Raw genomic sequence first — 17,845 nt, 5'->3', positions numbered from 1 at the left:
AGATGCTCTTGTTTGAGATATCTTTTCTGCCACCAGTTCCGCTTTGCGGTCCCTTAATACCACTTGTGTTTTGGGCAGTTTTTCTCATGTGCTGTGGGATTCAGTCATGCACCTTCTTCACTCCATCCCTGATGATACCTGGGACACTCTTGCTCAGCTGGTTCAGGATGGCCGTGAGGCGGCTAAATTGCTGATTTGTTGTGGCATGGATAGCACAAATTCTGTCGGACAAGCCATTTCTCTTTCGGTAGCTCTTTGCCAGCGTGCCTGGCTAAGCACTCCTGGCTATTTTAAGGCTGTTCAGTTCACCTTGGTGGGCATGCCTTTCAATGGGCAACATTTGTTTGGTACTCAAGATGACTACGCTGTACACCATTTTCTGCTGTCTCAGCTGTACACCATATTCAGGATAGTCAAGGTGGAGTGAAATCTTAAGCCCTGCTTGCTATACCATCCTCTTCCTTTCCCCGTACTCAGTCTGTCCGAGGATGGTCTCCTTGATTCTTTCTCTGTGAGCCATGAGGATGCAGTGCCTGTTGGGTTCTTCTTTTCACTCGTCACCTCTGAGTGGCATCCGGTGTGGAGCTCCTGCCCAGCAGGTACTTTCTTTTCCGGTACTCTTACCCTGTCAATGACAGATTGTGGTGCCTGGTTGTTTTTTGGGATGCATCTTATTTTTTGGCCCTGTTGAGGTCCTACGCCGGAGGCTGTACGGTGTTCTTTTTTCTTTTCTCCCCAAGTTATGATTGGGGTATTTTGATGGTATTTTGCAGATGTACTGTTGACTTGTTCCCTGTCCTACAGGGTACTTCATCTGTATGCCTTAAAGGTCTTCCTCCATATCTTTCTGACACAATATTACCCCTTATAGGAGACTCCACATGCTGTGCTTTGATGAAACGGTGTGAGTCGGAAGATGGTGCATGGGGGTTCCCTTTGTTCCTGCCCCCTCCTGTTCTTGGGTTTTATTCCACACTAGTCAGGGGGTTGTTTCCTTCCACTCTATCTGGTGCCCTTCTTTCCTAGTAGACGCAAGGAAAGGGGCATAGTTCTTGGCCTCTGGTGCCGTATCCGGCCTTGACCTAAGTGGTGTTCCTTCTTTATTCTTTTCGGGCATTAGAACTTCTTGTGCTAGTTCTCGCTATACAAGGGCGGGACAGGTTCCTGCCCTTTCTCGTCTCTCTTAGGTCCCTAGTGGATGTGCCTTGTCTGTATATTGGCATGAATGGCCTACTATGCCGGCCCTTTCCCTTCTTGCTTCTGCATGGCCTGTGTTAATCTGCTTCTGTCTGCATGAAGCTGTTGTTGCCTTTTGCTCTGGTCAATGTTGTGTTCCTTGGAGACGTTTCCCTTGCGCCTCTGATGGCAACCCCAATGTTTTGTTTCGTTATTGACCTTGCTGTTCTTCAGATCTGCCATGTACCTCTTTTTGGGCTTATGACTTTTTTTCATCTCCTGTTTCTTCTCAAACATGGATTCCTTGACCACCTACTCTGGGTTGGTTTGTGCCAAGGTTGGTGACCCATTGGAATTCTTTCTGGGCAGTTTTCCCTTGCCTCTCTCAAATTGGGACACAGTTCCAACCCCTTGGGGGGTTCGTTATTTCTTCAACGAAGGGCCATTCGAAATATTATCTTGAGTGATGTTAAGACCCTTACTCATGATGGCACATAGCTTGTTGTCCGGGTACAGTTCGTCCTGTGCTTCCTGAACTCTCCTTTTGCTTCTAGCCTCTGCGCTTCTCAGACAGTAGCCACTTCCTCTCCATCTGTTACTTCAGTTCTTTATACGGGTTCTTTGGTTTGGACCTTCGCTTGTGACGTTGGTCTTTCCATACTAGTTCATCAATCTTATCCACTGCTTCATCCGGGTCACTTCTCCGTCTGTTATTTTTCTTTCAGATGGGACTAAATATCTGCATAGGCCTCCCTGTGTTGGCCTTGTTTAACTTGACCCTTTTTACAATTCTCCATGGTAGTCCTATTTTTCTATTCTATAGGGGTTGTCTTCTTCCCTGTTGGTTTTTCTTTTCCCAGGTCTCTTGGATGCCTGATTATTACCACTCAGTCGGTAGTACTGTTTCTGCCTACTTACTTTGTTTTCTGTAGTGTGGGTTCCCCCACCCACCCCCTCCCTCTTTCGTTTTGTACGAGGCCATATGGTTGGTTGCCAGCTCACTGTTGTTCCATCTTGGCCCATGACCGGCGTAGCCATTTATATGTGTCCATCTTAGACACCTGTTATACAGTTGTTTTTCTGCTGGTGTTTGTGTGTGTGTGTGTATGTATGTATGTATATATATATATATGTGTATATATATATATATATATATATATACACATATACACACACATATTTATATATATATATCAATGTCATATATATTCAGGCACATATAGAATTTAGATGTTTTATACCACCTTTTATGGGTTTCTCTATAGTGAGTGATCGTCTCCTGCCTCTCTTAAGGAGGAGTATGTTTTTGCTTTTCTTTGTACCCAGGAGAGGCCTATATATTGCTTGCTAGCAGCCTTGGCTCGGTAGTTCAAGGTATTGTCCTGTCCTTCCGCTCTATTAAGGGGATAATGTAGTATTATGTTTCTATGGCCTACTTTTCCGACTCATCTTCATTCTTCTGCCATGGTGTGTTTTTACAATTTTTTTTCACATGTTGCGGATTCAATACAGGGTTCTCCTTGATGTTTCTGGTGAGATGTCTCCCTCCTCACCTCCCTTTCTGGCAGCCGGTCTCTCTCTTCCTTCCTATATCAGATTTGTGACCCTAGTCAAGGATCTCTTGTTGCATTGGTTTACAGACCCTCCTCCGGGGATGGTATTGCTTGGGTACCTCATTCAGAGGTAATGAATCTGCGGTTAGACTTCTCCATCAGATGAATAAGTTACTTACCTTCGGTAGCACCTTATCTGTAGAGACAAGATCTAGCTGCGGATTCCTTACCGACCCAACCCATCCTCCCCACTCTGTGAACTGCTTATTCCCTTTTCTTTCCAAATCCTTTCTATGTTCTCTATTGCCCTTCATGCGCGAGGAAAAAAAACAATATAACTAAAACCAAATACTCCTAAACCTAAACTTAAAACAAATATGACTGTTTTTCAAAAAGAAGATTCTTTTTGGGCACACTGTTCCTTAGTTTCTGTACGTGCCTCTGCGTTTAGCATGGAAAGTAGTCGCGGAAGAAACTGATGTCAGTGCGTCGGGGGAGGGTTTATATGGACTATGTCGGCATCACGTCTGATACATGACATTGGTACGGAGTCGCTCAAAGCCCTCTACCGTTGCGCAGAGGTTCTGCTGTAGAAAAGTTTATGGATCCAGTCCGGTACTTGGGGATAATTCAAAGGTAGGAATCTGCGGCTAGATATTGTCTCTACCAGATAATGCTTTACCAAAGGTAAGTAACTAAGGGGCATATTATCAAGCCAGGCGATAAAATTATCGTCGTTTTAGCGGCAGAAAACTGCTGCTAAAACGGCGATAATGGACTTGATAATATGCTCTATGGAATTCCAATTGAAGCCCATGTTAGATGTGAAGGACATCTAACGTGAGCTTCAATTGGAATTCCATAGAGCATATTATCAAACCCATTATCGCTGTTTTAGCGGCAGTTTTCTGCTGCTAAAGCGGCGATAATTTTTTCGCCTGGCTTGATAATATGCCCCTTATTTCTAAACTCGGGAACATTTCACCACTATTGCACCCGCATGTGGACATCAGTTCTAGTAATCCATCCCCAAGACATAACCAAGGGTAGACCCTACCACAGAGCAATTTACAAACAAGTAGGGGGGGGCTGTCAGAAAAATGCAACATACACACTGCACATGTATTCACAAAATATGCATATATGTGCACACAATTTTATTGAGAGTGTATTAAAAATTCATAGCCACACTAGTTGTACCCTACTTCACAACGAATATATCAAGATCTAAGCAACATAAAACTGGAATTAGAACCCAGCTTAATTAAAGAACATAGACATCTCAAAGATGATATTGAAGTCACAGAAAATCTCATCCCAAAAAGGCATAAGCATCGTAAGCTATAATGAGTGAAGTTATTAATTTGGGAGATGGATAACTCTACCAACTCAACAAATCCACTCTGGTTAGGTCAAAACACAGTAGAGAGTGAAGCTCTGCTCAACCCATGGTAGGTATGGCACAAGCAACAGGCAATCTCCAGAGAAGTATATGTTAAGTTCAAGCAGTATCAACATTTTAAAGGAAAAAATACAACACAAGAACAGTTTAGAACAGTAGAGAGAGGTTCACTGAGCAAAAGGACACCAGGCTATTAAAATATGTTAAGGGGAACAGTAGATAGGAATGTTTAAAGTTTTAAGCAAAAAACAGCTAGAAAAGGTAAATGGGCAGCATAGTCACTATTCATATTTGACCGGCATATCAGCAGGATTCCAGGCCAACCACAATGGCGTTGGGATTGGAAACACCAAGTGGGTCATTTTGGTAAAAGTTTTTACCTTCGGACTTAGTTTCTGCAATGGAAATTGAAATTCACCACTGGGTCAAGGTCCAGTGGCCATTAAGGGTCCCTTAAATTTGAATACATTATGAGTGAGCTCTCACAAAAGTTATTGGTTTTGTTGCCAATAGTTCCAAGTAGGACAAACCTGGATTTTGGAGCCACTGAGATCTCTTCACAGCTTGTATAGATTTGCGCAATGCACTGGTCTAGGGTTTTTGCTTGGGACTTAGTCACTTGTTTCGAAGTTAGAATTCTCCAGTAGACCAAGGTTAGAAGCTGTAGTGCTGAGCAGCATGAAACTGTCCCGCCTTTGGTGCAATCCCCATGGGCAAGCCTTAGCACCTTGTCCTAATCCTCCTGAGGTAGAAAAACTGACTAAGTTCAAACATTTTCAAGTTGCTGAGAAAGTTTCTCCTGGTCAATTCTGTAGCCGCTTTGAGGCACCAAGGGCCAAATTTACTAACCTTTCACGCAACACAGTGCAGCAAAGCATCTAACTACTACGATATGGCACCCTTCTGCTCTCTCATAGCACTGGCGCTGTTCAGGTAGCCTAGTGCCAACCCAGGTACCCTTCCACCATGGTGCAAGGTGCCTGCATTACAAGGAGAATTGTTTTTGTTCAGGAAGAGTCATTTTCCTCTTTCTGTGTGTATTGCAGAATGGAGAGGGTACTGGAAATAACTTGGCAAAGTCCTCCCTCGCATCTACATTTAAAAAAAGGTAGTGCTAAAGCCCCCTTTGCTCTGTCTATAGTTATTCTCTACTTCCAGATAGCTAATTCCTATTTGGTGGTGAGTGGTTAACACCCATGGCCTGTTTCTAGGTCCTTCCTGGACCTAGAAACAGGCTATTGTCCTCTAAACCAGAGTTGTGAACTTTCCTGGCTCTGTAGGTTTTATGAGAGCCAGTTCTGGCTCTAAGAGCATATACTATATTTTCTCAAAGTTACCCTTCCACGTAAGTTATCATTAATCTTATTTCACTGTTAAATTGGATTTTGAAAATTATGTTAGAAATAACTTTAAAGAATTTATCTAGCATTTTCCCAGCAGAGATGAGAAATAAATATGTTAATCCTATGTGGGCCTGTCCAGGGAAAAGTCTAGCAAAGCCTACATAGTTAAAGAGCTCTGAGTTTTATTTCACTGTGGCAGCACACTAACCCCAATATGTAGTGTGACTCATTTTTATATATATTTAAACAGCTGTCCCTGTAGGCTTACAAGGCACACCTTACAAATCACTTATGAATATATAAAAGAAGGATTTTCCTACAAGACAAAGGCACTTTTCTTTGCATCACAACTGAAGCAGTGTCAGAGTACAGTGGTGTGTCAGGCAAACATATAACTTTTCCCTAGTTGTGTGTGGTGAAAATATGTACTGCAGACCATTTATTATATTGATGCCCAATCCAATGAGAAAACAGAGAAAAACAGTACTAGGAAAATGTCCATAACTTGACACAGAAATGAGAATGAAATATGTTACACATGTCCAACATACCATGTAATAGCAATGCTAAGCTGCAACCAAGAGGCAGATGCGTTAAGAAAAAACCTCCTCATCTCAGTGAATCTTGGGCCAAGAACCATATGGAAGTTGCGATGGTGGCATGCAACATCTCCACCAACTCTTCAGTTCTGCCGTGAAGATGTGTGACTCAGGAACATCCTCCCTGATCTGTGACTGAAGAGCATGTGCACCAGAAGCAACCAACAACGTACATACAGTCGGTGATAGACCATTATACAGGGAGATCTCAGTTCTGTGCCACCCAAACACTAGGGATGAGCAATGGTGGGCCAATCCTACATTTTACTACTGATACACCATGGACATGAACCACCAGCTGCAGTATGATAATAACAAGAGTCTCATGTGCACTCTCACATCTGCAATGTGGTGCTCACGCTAGGTTACAATAGCTGTGATCCAACAGGCTCAATCCTGCTTGTGTCACATGTTGGAGCAGCAAGATGAGAATTCTTTTTTTGAAGATGTCAAGGTAAGAAGCACACTTTCCTAGTTGTATTAAAAAATCCTGTTGCTCAACTCTTATTATTCTGATGTGTGCACACTGTCAAATGTCCTTATCTTGTTTAGACTTTGCAGCCTCATATCAACCGATGTAGACTCTTTTAAATCTGAAGATTAATCCGTTCTCTGAACTTTAGCTTTGCTTTTTCTTCATACCTTAGTACTGACTGTTCAACACAGCTCCGTTTTATCAAACCTATATCTCTACTGGTGAACAAACATCTGCAAATGGGTTTGGTAGATGGTATTTGCACTGACAAGGCACTTGTGTAGCTCAGCAGCTGATACTCTAAATAAATCGATATGACTTCATGACCAGTTTGTGTGCCTCTTACACTCCTTATACACATGGCCAGGTCTATTTGCTGCAGACTCCTGTATTAAGAAATTGATTCCGTATAAAAGATTCTTCAGCAATGGTAAGGATAATTTCTGATTCAGCCAATGTCATTAGTGCTCCATGAAATCTACACACAAAAGCTTCACACACTACACTGACATTATTTAAACTCACCTATTGCAGAAATTATAATCAGTACAGCAGCTTTCATTTTAAATGTTTGGGTTTTTCATCTTGCAGGAGATATGCTACAATTAACAGTCTTAAACACAACAAAGCCACCCGAGATTGTATTTTGCTTACCATATATCCCTCAGGAATCTGCCTGAAACATTCTACTATTGGACATGCACAAAAATGTGGCAGGATGTCCCGTCACATTTGTGTGTATGTCCAACAGTAGAATTTGTTGTGTTTAATACATTGTTTTGGAGGCCAGCTCACCCTTTATGCCCCATAGCCTCTAGATCCCTGCCTTGGATATCCTCCAGGGCTGTGTGTTTGGGTACAATTAGCAGTGCCACACTTCAAATAATTCATGTTAGTAGAATGCAAAATGGCATACTCCAAGAGATTTTAATGTCTTGAAGAGATCAGAAGTAGGAAAATCTTTCTTTGCAGGTACAAAATGGCTGTTCTTTAGACAACATTTGCTTGTCGTTAGTAGTGGGTAGGTATAAGCTTTATTCAACAGAATTGTCATAAAAGTTGCAATTAAAAAAAACACATTTGTCATTTGAACCTGGAATACATACATGGAACATTTCCAATTTGCGTAAACAATTAATACAATAAAATAGTCACTTGAGCCCTTAGTTCCATAAACGATATTTTGTTTTCAAAGTATTAGAAGACAAGTTGACAACGATATTTAGTTTTTAAGGTATTAGAAGACTAGATGACAATGACAATCAATTTATCGAATGTGTTTCTACAATTAAAAAGTATAAAAACGATCAGTTCACCATCGAAAGCCTCTTTCCTTGAAAATTGTTAAAATATTAAAATATGAAGCTATACCTTTCCTAGCAGCAAAGATTTAACGAATAAAGTGCCTGTGCTAAAAAGTGCAAAAAGTTTATGATATTAAATCGTAACTTCCTCGCTGTCCCAGTTTCGATTAAAACTAAAATTATGCCGATCTTGCAAGGGATTTTCATCTTATGAGCCATGCTTGTCCCAAAAACTTTGCTAAGCAACATGCAAAGAGTGACCTAGAATCAGACCTAAAGATGCGTAGTGCTGTGTGGTAATCCCGTGTGCCCAATTGCTGGCAAAGCGGTTTTAGCCATTTGGCCCGTGGTGTTTTGTATGCCGGGCAGGCAAACAGTAGGTGGGCAGTACTTTCTACTTAGGCCGAGCAGCATGGACAGTTTTTACCATTGCTGGTGGCCCACTATGCTGTCACCTCACGAACAGGAAGAGTACCAAACCTAAAATGTATTTACAGCATTCTATCTCTTGGTACCTGGATTATATCAAGAAAGGGCTCAAGATATCTTGTTTGTTTATGAGAAAGAAATTCTGCTGTTAATCTGCCCACATTAGGCTTGGAATTCTCCCGTTGGTCCACCCAACCCCAGTATTGGCGTTTAAGTTCTTCTCTTATTGAGGGTGCCTGGCTGGCCCAACAGGCTCTGAGACCTTTGTCTATCAAAGTTTTTTTGATGCCACCTATCCAACTCATTTTGCGGCCAGTATCTAGGCAGATTATTTCGATGAGGGCATCAGCATAGGAGAGAAGTTCGGGAGTCCTCCTAATGCCGGCCCAGAAGAGTACAGGGCATAGCCTGGCTATGTCAGCTATTGACCGCCTACCCATATCCTACAGTAGGGGACATATTTAGGTGCCATAACCAGGTCTCTTAGGAATTTGTGCTCTGATCTAGTAAGCTCTTTAAGTTTGTCGACGCCCCAAAGCTCTGCACCATAGATGGCAGATCTAACTGCTTTAGTGTTGTATATTGTAAGAGCAGGGGCTATGGGCCTGGTATGCGATAGGCGATGCTCCTTCCCTATTACTCTAGCCGCACGTTTGTGGGCCTTCAGCATCTTTGCTAAATGGGGTCTCCATGAAATTTTTTCGGTAAGTCTTACGCCTAAATAATCAAAGGTCTCCACCTTTTCAAGGGGAGCCCCTCCCAGCAAAGGGCCATTCCTAAATGACCTATGGCGATTGAAAGCCATAAATTTGGTTTTGGAGCTATTTATTACCAAACCCTGGTAGTCGCAGAAGATTTGAAACCTGTTGATAAGATGTTGTAATCCTGCTGGGGTCTTTGATATCCACAGGGTGTCGTCTGCGAACAGCAGGGTTGGTATCTTTTTACCCCCCAATGTGGGTGAGTCTGCAGGCTCCTCTAAGAGGAAGTCGACCACCCCGTTCACGTAGAGGGAAAACAAAGTTGGAGCCATAACGCATCCCTGTCGAACTCCTTTATTGACAGGGATGTGCTCTGTTAGTTGTCCCTGCTCACCCCACCTGACCTGGGCAGATGTCCTCTCATGGAGCTGAGTTAAGATTTTTAGAATGAAAGGGGGGATACCCATTTTGCCAAGTGTTGTCCAAAGTCTAGATCTGGGGACCAGGTCAAAGGCAGTCTTCAAATAAAAGCGAGGTAGAGACTGCCCTTGCCCAGCACCACTACCTTCCAATGGATAAGGAGGAGTCTAAACATTTGGTCCATTGTCCCGGTGTTTGTTCTGAATCTGGCCTGGTACTGGGATATAATTGATCCCTCCTCAGACTATGACTGGATCCTATGCAGAAGCATCCGGCCTAAGACCAACTGCATAGCATCAATCAGACTAATTAGTCTGTAGTTGGACGGGTCGGCTCTGTCTCCCTTCTTTTAGATGGGGACAACTTCGGCCACCTTCCATGACGCGGGGACTGGCGTTCCAATGGCTATTTCATTAGCCAATAGTGCGAAGAAGCAGGCCCATTGGTGGGGATCGGCCAGAAATAGGTCCCCAGGTAAGCCATCGGGACCCGCTGCTTTGGATTGGACAATTTTATTTATCACAGTTTCTGCCTCCTGTGTGGCTAGCCTCTGGTGATTGATAGAGCCCTTTAAAATGATCATACCAGGTCTGACCAGTAATATGGTTTGGGGGTGGACGTGTGCCCAGCTTACTTCCCCAAGTAACCAGATTCCAAAACATGCCGGTGTCTTTGGAAGAGCATGCATCTTTTATTTGTTCCCAATGCGATTCGTCCCATTTTAACTTTGTCTCCCACTGAGCTGCTTTATAGGAATTTCTAGCCGATTTTATAAGGGCCTGATTTTTCCCTTTAATAGCTTTGGCTAGTAGCGATCTTTTTTCCCTGCATTCTTTGTTGTACCAAGAGTATGGGTCCTTGGTGGTGTGGCTAGGTTTTTTACACTGATTTGGGGCTTGGAAATAGGTGTTGATTTGGGTGAAAGTGTACGTGTGGGCATTGGGCGCATCCAATGTTCGGGTTGCGCTTAGAGTTGCAGCTTGCAGTTTGGCCGTGCCTATGTTCAACTCGTGTTTAATCCCTGCGATCTTTGCGTCACTCAAAGCTACCTTCTTCCATTTAAGGTATTTTTTGCAGTTAGATGAAACTATATCCCTGGTAACTATCAGGGGTAAGTATTCCAGCTGGTAATAAGGTGCCTCCCACAAGGGCTTCAAGGTTAAGCACAGGGGGTTATGATCACTCACCGTGGTGAAACCCACTATCACATCGATCATACTCCCCTATAGTGTTAGATCAAGGAAGATGTAGTCGATCCGCGATGGGCAGCTAGCACTGTTATAGGTATTGGCGCCCTGTTTGTCCAATAGTGACCTGCCATTGACTGCCCTTAGTCTGTACTCCATAGTGATGGCATTAAGTTGGAGTACCTGCTGTGTCCATTTATTAACTAGGGGAAGATAAATTTGAGGAATTGCCCATCTGCTGTCTTGATATTCTGGTCCTGAAAGATCTTCCTGGACCAGGGGTTCAAAGGTGCAATAAAAGTCCCCTGTCACTATCACACTTGCCTGGGGTGAACATTTAGCTAGGCATTCTTCTAGTGCTGCCAAGGTGGCTGAAGGTCTGCCTCCCTTGGTCCCTCTTGTGTAAACGTTAAAAAGTTCAACTATGGGTCCAGCCCTAGGTCCTTTGATGCTTAGCCATATAATGTCTGGGCTTGAGCTTGTTTGAGGGTTAATTCGGCAGTCAAGGGCAATCATAATACAGACAATCAAACCCCCCAAGGGATGCCCCCTTCCCGTCGTGGATGCTGGAATGTGGAAGCAGGAATAGCCAACTTTATGAATGGGGGCCAAAGTCCACGTCTCCTGGAAGGTGCATACGTCCAAGCCGTCAGCTAGCTGGTTCCAGTGGGGCAGGGGAATTTTACTGCTAAGGCCTGCCACATTCCATGACATGATCTTCAATTGCTGCGGGCCCTAGGACAGGGGGCAGTGCTTTGTATGTGAGTACGAGTGTTAAGTGATGAATGGGGTGGCGTTTGTGAGGCTACTGCACGTGGTTGTAAGATGTTTGCTCATCCCGGATGGAAGTAGTGGGTCTGCATGGGGAACTGTCTCCCGAACCGAGGCAGGAGAGGGAGAGCTAGACGTGGCTATGGGACTATCTGTATAGTTGAAGCTATGTACTGCACTGAGTAAATCAGGGCAGTCGAAAGCCGCAACCCATAGTCAGTCGTTAGTCTCTAAAGAAGAGGTGCATGCCAAAGATGGTAAAGGCTGTATGGCTTGTGTCCTACCATGCTCAGATGTTGGGAGAAGCCTAAATTGGATAGAAGACCCATCGGGAGCGCAGGTACGGAATTTTAGAGCAAGGAGGTTCTCGGCCATCTCCATCCCCCATAGCGAGATCTCGATGTTGTTCAGTTGGCATGTTGGTGAAGAACATCTCCGGGCTCTTAGAATGCCGTCTCTAATCACTGATTGACATCCCCTGACATGTCGAGATCCAGTGGGTCACCTTATTTATCAAAGAATCCTCGCTCTCATGGGTAGTCTTAATATTAAGTTTCGGGACATTAGTCATGAGGATTGTTTTTGGTTTTCTGCGGGCTGGTTATAGCTGGTGGGGCTGGTAAATGCGACTTGTCTCGGCTTCCATACACGGGGAGTTGGGCTTGCCCTATTTGTGCTGTCCTATGGCTATTTGAGGGATACTGTGAGGCTGCTAGCCTCATGAGCTTGTCTTGTATAGTGATGTCAAAGCTACTCATTCTCGCAGCCGAGAGGTCGTTTCTTGTTTGTATGTGGATGGCAGTAAAAGGGGTGGACGAATGAGATAAGATAGAGCCATTAGGGATATGTCCTTTGCTAGGAGGTGCTGATTTCTGTGATGATATGTTGTTATGTGTAAGGTATGGGTTGTTGGTATTTACAGGGCTATCATGCCGTGTGCAAGACGGAACTGCCCCTAATAGCATTTTGACTAGGGTGGTAAGGCCTACCATAACTATGAGTGTTCCAATTTCATCTCTTAGTGAATTTAAAATCAAGTTGGTATCCGAGGGCTCTGGTGACACAGGCTTGGATTCATTTCGATCTGCACTAAAGTCCTGGAGAGGTGGGAATCTGTTTGCACAATGGATTATTGGTTCTAAGGGTAATGTTTTTGAGCAGATTGTGTCAATGGGGGTATCAGGAGGTTGGGGTGTAAACTTTTTTATTAGTGCTAACTTGTTGGATGCTGTAGGGGACCTCTTGTGGGGTGGTTTTTGGAACATTGTTGGAATAACTGGAGGGCAGAGTGGCCTGGGGCTTAGAGGGGGTCTGTCTGATGGAACGCCAGAGATACTGGACGCGGTCTGTTTCCTCTCTAGGATGACCTCACACTCGTTAATCAGCGTGTCTATCAGGTCAAGTACACAATTGCTGCCCTGATGTTTAAGCGTCCTCTTAGCCCTCTTTCCTTTGGCTACTCGGGGTCCCCCACTTCCTCCCCCGCCCTCCATTATTTTCCTTTTCCCCATAGTGCGACTTCAGGAGATAGTGACCGCTAGTGCCAAAAATAATCAAAGTACTTTCACTAAATGAGTCCGTGAGTCTGTTACCTTCAACAGGAGGGCATGAATGATTTTAACAGAACAAGAGCAAAAGCTCTTGGGAGGTCCCCCGCAGTCAGCTAAGAACAAAGACAACAAAGACGATGAAGCAGCCTTACATATAGGCCTAGATAAAGAACAAAAAGAAGAGGAAGTCAGCCAATATACACAGTACCTTGCACGACTTGCAGTGGCTAGCTCGAACCTGGAAGCAAAAACAAAGGGGGTGGCCCTGCCCTGCCTCTTCCTGGCAATGATGGGCAAAGACGGGCCCGCCCTTGGCCCTTGGCCCGCGCGCGGCCCGCGCAGTGGAAGTGCAGAGCGCCTTAAGAGGCGATGATGGTGTGCAGGGGCTTCTGGGACTTGCAGTCCCCAACGATGCAGGCGTGGCAATGTCCCCCGCGATGGCCCCCTTTCGCTTGGGAGCTTACCTGCGATGAGCAGAGTTGGTGTTGGGGCGAGCAGGCTGCGCTTCACCTGTGACCAGCAGGCTTCCCCAGGTGGCGGCAATGAAGTGGCGTTAGTAGTGGCCTGTGTTCTATTCTTTGATTGTCGCCTGATGAAGGGGGTAACAGGTGTGTCTATGGGATGCAAAGTGCACGGATGGATGTTTCTCTACATTAAAAGACCTGTAGATCGGATTTTCATATTTTCTTACTTACTTTGGCATGAATATTCTCTGTTCTTCACTTATCTAAGCACCTTTATATTGAACCCATCTCAAATGCATCACACTGTTGATTCCTGATGAGAATAAAATATGTTTTGATTATTTAACACCTTTGAGAGCTATCTGAATTTCTGTGAAAGAACTTCACGTCAAATGGAAATCCCTTCATAGGCAGACATTGCAATGAGGTTTGGGCTGGAGGTATTAAAGAAAATATTGTTGATATTGCTGAAAGAATGTATGGAAACCTGCCGCTTGTGTCTTGCACCTGTGCTGAACTATTTTGATTACCAGCTGTGGGGTGTGTGGATGATTACGGCAAATGTTTTTATTTACTTCAAACTTAACAGAAGTAGAGAGATTCTGTGTGATAAATATTGAAAACCAAAAATAGGACAGCAGTGCACTTCGAAGAATGTTATTGCCCACTGCCTCCCATTTAATCGCATTCTGTCACTTGCAGGTGAACCAGGCAAACCAAGCTATGGCAGAGAGGGGCGTGATGGTGAGCGTGGTCCCCCTGGAGAGGCTGGTCTGCCTGGAGTTCCTGGTGCCCCTGGCCATCCTGGCCAGCCTGGATATTGTGACCCCTCGTCCTGCAGCCTGCAGGCCATCGCCTCGCCTCTATCTGAAAAAGACTTCAATCAGAAAGGGCCTTGAACAGCCCAGCAGGAAGATCCTACCTACACATAGCCCTGAAACTAAAGACCAAAACATGGAGACAAAACACACAGAATCCGGCTTCTTTCTGGCAAGCAGACTTTGACATGCTGTGTGTGAACTCTCTTATGCGAGTTGTATCAGAAGACGGAAGTTTTTAATTATGGTGCCTTAAAACAACCTATAGAAGACCTCCTATTTTCCAGAACGAACAAATGAATCCTTCTGAAAAAAACAGTGTACTTTCCCCACTCTGTCACCTTCCTCTGGTGTTAAGTACACTAAATGTCAGAGGACTGACGATGAACAGGGAGAAGTGTTTACCTCAGTTGTAGCTATTGCCTCCAGTGACGCTTATGTAAAATAACAATTGGTCAGATAAAAACAGCGACTTTATCAACTCACTGACAGTGATTTTCCCCGTTCATGTACTATACTGTATACTAAGGCTTTGCATCAGATCACTTAGATTTCACTTGTACAGAAAAGGCTTCTGGGCCACTGTCTTAAAATGCACTTCAAAGGTTCACTGAATGATGCAAATCATGGATAATGTGTGATTTCTAGCACACCAAAAATCGATAGGTTAGACAGAATCGCTCTACATCCACACACACCTAGTGGATTTTTTGTAAAGAATTTGCATCAAGTCGTTTTCATAACTTTTTGTGCTTGTCCTGTGAAGGCGTTTTAAAATCCAGAATCAGACATTGTAACTGAGATTATTTATTTTATATTACCTAAATTGATCTCTCTGGTTGTACAAAGGGAAGAAATAAATGGTGTTTCTTAACCTTGGGCATGTTTTGTGTGACTGGTGCCATAGAAGTCTAAAGGAAGAGTAGAAGTAAGCCTACGCAATATCAACCGGGTGTAACTTTTACTTTTCACCTGTTCTTCCTTTTCTATAAACAGTCCGCCTTTCCAAATGTGTTTCACTCTGCTGTATAAAGTACTTGCTACTTTAAACATTTATAAACTCTCATAGTTTCTTTCTCCCTTCAGAATGAAATAAAACTGTTGTTTTTCAATAGTTGCTCATTTTGGTTTTAGTTTCAACAAGTTTTTTATGTAAAGAAAGCCTTGCTGTCGTGCATTTTCTGTCAGTGAACAGACTCTTGTCTGTTTTTCTGTTTTTTGGTTGCTACGTGACCAGACTCTTGAGATAGACTAACTAGAAGAAGGAAAGGATTCACGCTGGCAAGACATCAGTTTAAATGTCTTGCACTGTGTTATATTGTGTTTTATACTTAACCACTTTTTCCTATGACGGCTGAAACAATGATGGCCTGTGAACAACAATCTTATTAGGCTAGTTTGCGTCAGAATGTGACAATAGAGGCGCTAGTTCAAAGGCGAATCACAGTATGACAGAAGTGCTAGCATAAAACACAAGGAAGAGACAAAATGTATCTCTGAGCCACTATACTGTTAGGAGCTAGCTTTAGATGTCATTGTTAGTGCCAGTCATTTCAAAAAGTCGAGGATGGAGGAGGGATAGGAAAAATAAGAGAAAAAGAAGTTTGGATGATAGGGGGACACCAAGAAAGGACATAGACAAGAAAAGGGTGTACCGCAAAGTCATAAAGGAGCCATGGAGAAGTGTGGCTCACTGGTTAGAGCAGGCAGACCCTGAAGCAGAGGTCAGACCTGGGACCAGGGTTCAATTCCCGACGCGGCAGGGTCTTGAGCTCAAATGTCCATGGACTCGATAATTCTCGCTTCGGTGCCTGACCTAATCATGGGTTCACACTCTGCAACTCTGGGCATTAAGCTTGCTTAATCTCCACAACGGCCCCCGCGGCGGGATGCCTGGCTTTCACCTTGGGGATGCCCTGTAGGGGCTATCTCACAGGGAAAAGCCAGGACGGGTTCCCAAGGCAAGCGCGGAGATACCCCTTCAGGGGTCGATTCAGGTGCTATATAAGAAACATAATAATAATAAAGAAAATACAGATTGCGATTCATGCGGCTATTAAAAACACCACAATATAAGGCTACAAATTGCTTGTAAACCTCAAATTCATAACATAGCTTAAGTACCCTCAATGCATCTGTTGGTGTTTACTCATTCTGCTAAAATACTGATTATACATTGCAAAAAAAACTGAGAGTAACTCAGAATAAGATGCCAAAAACGTAAAATAAAAATATGGAAGATATTTACAAATAATATTAAAACAGATGGCTGTCTCCAGATTACAGACGTAGAGAAAACGTCTTGAATTGTATGCATCAACCAGCACACCTATTCATGCATCATATGTATCACATAAATCAGGATTTCTATATCTTTAGTATATTACATTACACCTCTGACAAAAGAGAATGTGCCGGCACTTTTGTTACATTTAGTGTAGGGAACATTTGTGTTCCAAGTAACAAAAAGGATATTTACAAACATTTTCAATGGCGCGTTCCACCTTATTTATAGGCTTAAAAGAATTATAGAAAGGTTAGAGTAAGTATGTAAATGCGGGGAAAGGTTTGGACACCTTTGATATTTTTAGAGGGCATGGAGAAATAGGTTCTGCTCGGATGAAATATTTTGCAAAGTCCATAGGTGCCGCTTCTGTTAATGAGAATTCCCAAAGGTGGAATGTCTGTGGTATGTCTCCAGGAGTTGTTTGTGAATCCCCAAAAAGAAGTTTGAGCATTTCACCCAAATGAACGAGGAGAGCTATAGTAATAGATTTGAGGATTTTTAAAGCAATTCGTGCATAAATGTTCTTGTGCATAAAAAAGCTCCTAAAGATCAAAGCATAGCTTTAAAACCATGCAGAAGATTAAATTAGTCCATTGTAGAAAGAGAGAACGACAAGGCAAGCTCACGAAAATAAAAGCAAAGAATTAAACCCAACTTTGGTTCACATAGACTGAGAACCCGTTGCAATGATGCTGGATTACACAGAATGTATTGCAGTCTGAAGATGTGTGTGTATGGTGAGTCACATGATCATATTAAAAAAGTATAATGAAGAGACAGATGCATAGATTCTTCAGCAGTAAAAGATCCATTACAAGACCTTGTATTAAAGAATTAAACTAAGAAGCAAGGAGAGATTCAGAATTCAAGAGGAGCAATATAGGAGAACTGGACGAAATTACCCAGAAACATTTAATTTTGCTCTTCCTTTCCTCAATCAGTACTTGATGAAAATAAATACATTCAATGATAAGGTCCTATTTACTCAAATTTGGTCAAAAGTTGTGATTACCTGCATCGCTGCAGGATTAATTAAACAATGGCATTTTCCTTGTGAGCTTTTTCCAAAATCTGTGGATCCAGTAGTTCACTGATACATGTAAGGTCATTGTTCTACATCCTGTTTCCAACCTTCCAGTTTGTCTTGTTGCTATATTCATCATGCAATGGCTAAGGAAACCCATAAACCATATTTTTGGTATTATGGTTTATTCATGACCAATTTATGATATACTTAATTATAGAGGAAATGTTGATTCACTTCATAAATGCACAGGTAACATATTTGCTCAATGGTTAATTCCTGCTGAGGTCCCCTGGCCAGTCATTAATGTGTTATTCGTTTTAAAGACCTATAAAAGGTTAC

General features: G+C 43.1%; 1 protein-coding gene across 1 annotated transcript in view; it reads left to right on the top strand.

The window, feature by feature from the left end:
- Positions 1–15,304, top strand: part of COL9A1 (collagen type IX alpha 1 chain) — a 377,557-nt gene extending 362,253 nt beyond the window's left edge. Inside the window, exon 38 of the mRNA XM_085610911.1 lies at positions 14,077–15,304. Within this exon, the coding sequence (XP_085467037.1) occupies positions 14,077–14,273 (197 nt within the window). The 3' untranslated portion in view covers positions 14,274–15,304. The remainder of the gene's footprint in view (positions 1–14,076) is intronic.
- Positions 15,305–17,845: the final 2,541 nt, after the last annotated feature.

The sequence above is a fragment of the Triturus cristatus genome, chromosome 6, assembly GCF_964204655.1.
Source record: "Triturus cristatus chromosome 6, aTriCri1.1, whole genome shotgun sequence".
NCBI lineage: Eukaryota > Metazoa > Chordata > Amphibia > Caudata > Salamandridae > Triturus > Triturus cristatus.
The sequence above is the reverse complement of the archived record's forward strand: the minus strand, read 5'-3'. Positions and strand labels throughout refer to the sequence as shown.